The 3,521-nt window shown below is 40.8% G+C and overlaps 1 protein-coding gene across 1 annotated transcript in view; it reads left to right on the top strand.

The window, feature by feature from the left end:
- LOC119593603 overlaps positions 1 to 130 on the top strand; it is a gene marked incomplete at its 5' end in the record, with an annotated part of 118,927 nt that extends 118,797 nt beyond the window's left edge. Inside the window, 1 exon segment of the mRNA XM_037942559.1 lies at positions 113 to 130. Within this exon segment, the coding sequence (XP_037798487.1) occupies positions 113 to 130 (18 nt within the window).
- Between the last annotated feature and the right edge of the window lie 3,391 nt (positions 131 to 3,521).

The raw sequence follows: 3,521 nt of genomic DNA, 5'->3' as shown, positions 1-3,521 counted from the left end.
ATCGCGCACTGCCCGCCCCTCGTCCTTCTCGCCACTCTCGCGCTTGCCGCCCTGGTCGCGGCGGAACACATGCTGCTGGCCTCGTGATAGAAGTGGCTGCCTATGCTTGCAGTTTATTAGAGATGCCTAGGTAGCATTTTGTTACTGAGTTGTGCATGCGTCAAGTGCATGCTGAGCCCAGTCGCCCACCCGGGCCGTGCGCGTGGTTCACGTGGCCAGTAGCTTCCATGAACCTCCCCTTTATACTAGTTTTGTACCGCACCGTGACGCCCCCGAGGCCGTGCCCGCGCGAAGGCTGCCCCTGCGCCCTCACTGAGCCCCACCCTGATGCCCGGCCCCGAGGGAGGCGGGCAGGCAGCTGGCGCAGGGGCAGCAGCCTGCTCGGCATTACCAACTCTTTTGTATTGTCGTTTATTTACAAGTCGTGTCGCGGCATCTCGGTGCCGGAAACATGTGACGAGAGTTGACGAAAGCGATGGTCGAGGGAGTACCAGTTGCTAGAGTGATGGTGGCAACGCTCACTGCCTTACTGTACCATTCCCCAGCGAGCCAGGGGCGCCGGAGGGCCTCCCCCGGGCCCCGCGGCTCCTGTTCACGGTGGGTTCCTGGCCCCGCTGCTGCTGGCTGCCCGCCCACCCCAACCCACCCCGCCCTACACACTTCTACAACGCCACCAGTCACCAGCTTGCAGGGGAACCAACACAACTCTTTCTGCTGCATTCAAATAAATATCACGGTTGCCTTACAGAAAGTTTGAAGTTTATAATATGTGGTAAATATTTCAGTATTTTTTTCTCTTGTTTTGTACATTTCATTTTTTATTGTGGTAAATGATGTACACTGGAAAGGGAGCTCAAAGGTTGTGTACTTTTCCTCTGAAGTTGGTCATTACCGTCCAGCTTGTCGGAATGTGGACTCGCCCAAGTCTTGGGAAACTCCAATGTGTCGAAGTCATGACAATAAGTGTCATATTGGCAAGAAATGTTATATAAACAAGACTCTGGAGTCCAAGCCATCATATTATTTCATTGAACTTCTGGCATGTTTTTTTCCTCCTTCAAAGGAGTGTTCGTGGTCTGTCTAGGCAATGGCGGACCGACTGAATGTGCTTTGTAGTGCAGTTGGTGACGTCATAGCATAGCCGGAATTCGTGTACTCCACAAAAAAGCATGCCGTGTAAGTTCTCTAGTTCACCATGCCCTGTCTAACTTGACGTTGAAGTCCATTCTTTTCGTGTTATTTCAAGTCCACTGTTTCAAGGGCGTTCCTTTTTTTTCTCTCTTGAGTTTGCAAGAGAATCGATGCCCCGGGACGCTAGCACACAGGCCGACCAACAGCGTGTGCTTTCCTTTTTTCTCTATTTTTCTTTTTTGGTTTTAGAAGGGGACTCGTGCATACTTTCTGGCATCATTGCTCAACTCTGTTGACCCTAATATCAGCACAGTGACAAGCCCTGGACATTCTACTTTTTACTACTGTGCTATCCTCTTGTCTTTCTTAGTTGCTACAAAGAAACATGCATATCATCAATATTAGTATTTCACCTTTAGGTAACTAAGAATGGTATTCCATTGACTTTGGGGTCAAACAGCTAAATAAAATGGTTAATGGTTATTAAGAAATAGTATATTTATTCTGATGCTGTCTGTGACTGCATTGTTACACATGCCAATTGAACATCACTTTGCGTTTCATATGATATTGTTGAATACTGATAATGTGATTTAGCATAGTTTTCTTCTTTTTTTTGTGAAATAAGGATATATTGATATTTGAAAAAAGAGCACGAGTTATAAGTACTGGTATACATTTATCTAGTTACAGGATTTGATAGATTTATCTAGTTGATAAATATAACATATCATCATCTATTGCTTAGATTCCCTTTGTTTTTCTAACAAACTAATCATCATTTGTAAAGCGTAGTGTGACTCATGTTTTTGTTAGTGGATAATAACTTAATTTAGAGAATGTGCATTTTTTTATCAGGCACAGCCCTTACTTTATACGAAATTTTTACCTTTACAATGGTCGTTCATTTCTATTTCATATTTAGATCAAGCTCAGAAAGTATGCAGTGAAGGGGGGGAAATCATACATAAAATATCATATTTCTGCAATCTTGTGTTTCGTAGTTAATAAAAAAGAAGACTTTTAAATACTTGTTTCTTCTCAATCGCGGTTGTGGTTCTTCAACCTTTCGTATCATTATTATTGTTATGATGATTCTGGCTAGCATCTTAGGGATGTACATGATCTTTGGGGAAGAGACGCGAGAAAATGAATTCTGTATCAGGTGATCCGCCCTAGTGTTCTTGTAGGGATGACTAGGGCCACTGTAACTAATTCTGCTGGTATTTAGACCATTAGAACTTTGATATTTCAAAATAAAAATGTGTATCAATGAGATATGTGTCAGAACCACTTCACATGCTATATGTGTTGTACAGTGTATATATAATTAGGAGAGGTATAATAAATATATTGAAAGGTCTAGTAGGGTCAGAAGCTAATAATAAACTCAGTATGAAGAAAGTGTTCCCTTCTATACCAATTTCCGTGAATGTTATTCCTAAGTAAAGCAAGTTGTTGTTGAAACAGCACAAGCATTTATGAAGAGAAAATTGCAGATTAATGTTTGTATATACTATAAATATTGTTATGTACATCACAGTGTACAATTTCAGGTTGAACTGTTGTCTAAGGTTTTAAAAAACTATTACTCCTCCTCTCGAAAGCTGTCTCACTCCATTAACTTAAGTTTCACCTCTCATGGCGTTCATCTGGTGTTCTCAGAGTTAGAACTTTGGTGTAAAAGAAAGATCAGCTCTTCAGATAGGTGGTCACTGACTGTTCCTAGCACAAGAAGCTTCCTACCACTTCAGGACGTGCACCTATCAACTATCTACTGACATGAAGCTCCTTTTTATCAACTATCCTTCAACTGTGAATTTTCAATGCCTTTTACTCGAAGCATCCTTACTCTATCCTAGACCAAACACTTCCAAAGTAGTTAAAAAAATGACCTTCCCTTTATTTTTCATTAATATTTTTTTGATTTATTGACGAAACATATTTCCTGTAGATAAACCTTCCAGTCCAAATTTTTCTTCAATGACGAGGCCACAATGTAAGTTTTGTGTCCCCTTTTCTGGAAGGCTGCATGTTTGTTTTGTATTCAGTGTTGAAATAAAACTGTGCTAAGAATTTTAAAAATATATATAAATAACCACCTTGCTATCATCCATGTTATTTGTTTGTGTAATCAAGATTTATAATTATTCTTTGTTGGTGACTTGTACGTCACATTTGAAGTGAATGTGCTGATACATTTTTATTGTTTAATATTACTCTATGTACACACTGTTTGCTCTCCAAGCTCATTAAATGACATAACTTTTGTTGTTTTACACCGTGACTTTGTAAAACATTGATGGTGAGTCCTATTTTGTTGTACTATACTGTATTTCACCGACAACTGAGGGAGTAATGGATTGGGCTATCAGACCATATATATAAGC

Source organism: Penaeus monodon, chromosome 32 (genome assembly GCF_015228065.2).
Source record: "Penaeus monodon isolate SGIC_2016 chromosome 32, NSTDA_Pmon_1, whole genome shotgun sequence".
Lineage (NCBI taxonomy): Eukaryota > Metazoa > Arthropoda > Malacostraca > Decapoda > Penaeidae > Penaeus > Penaeus monodon.
The sequence above is the reverse complement of the archived record's forward strand: the minus strand, read 5'-3'. Positions and strand labels throughout refer to the sequence as shown.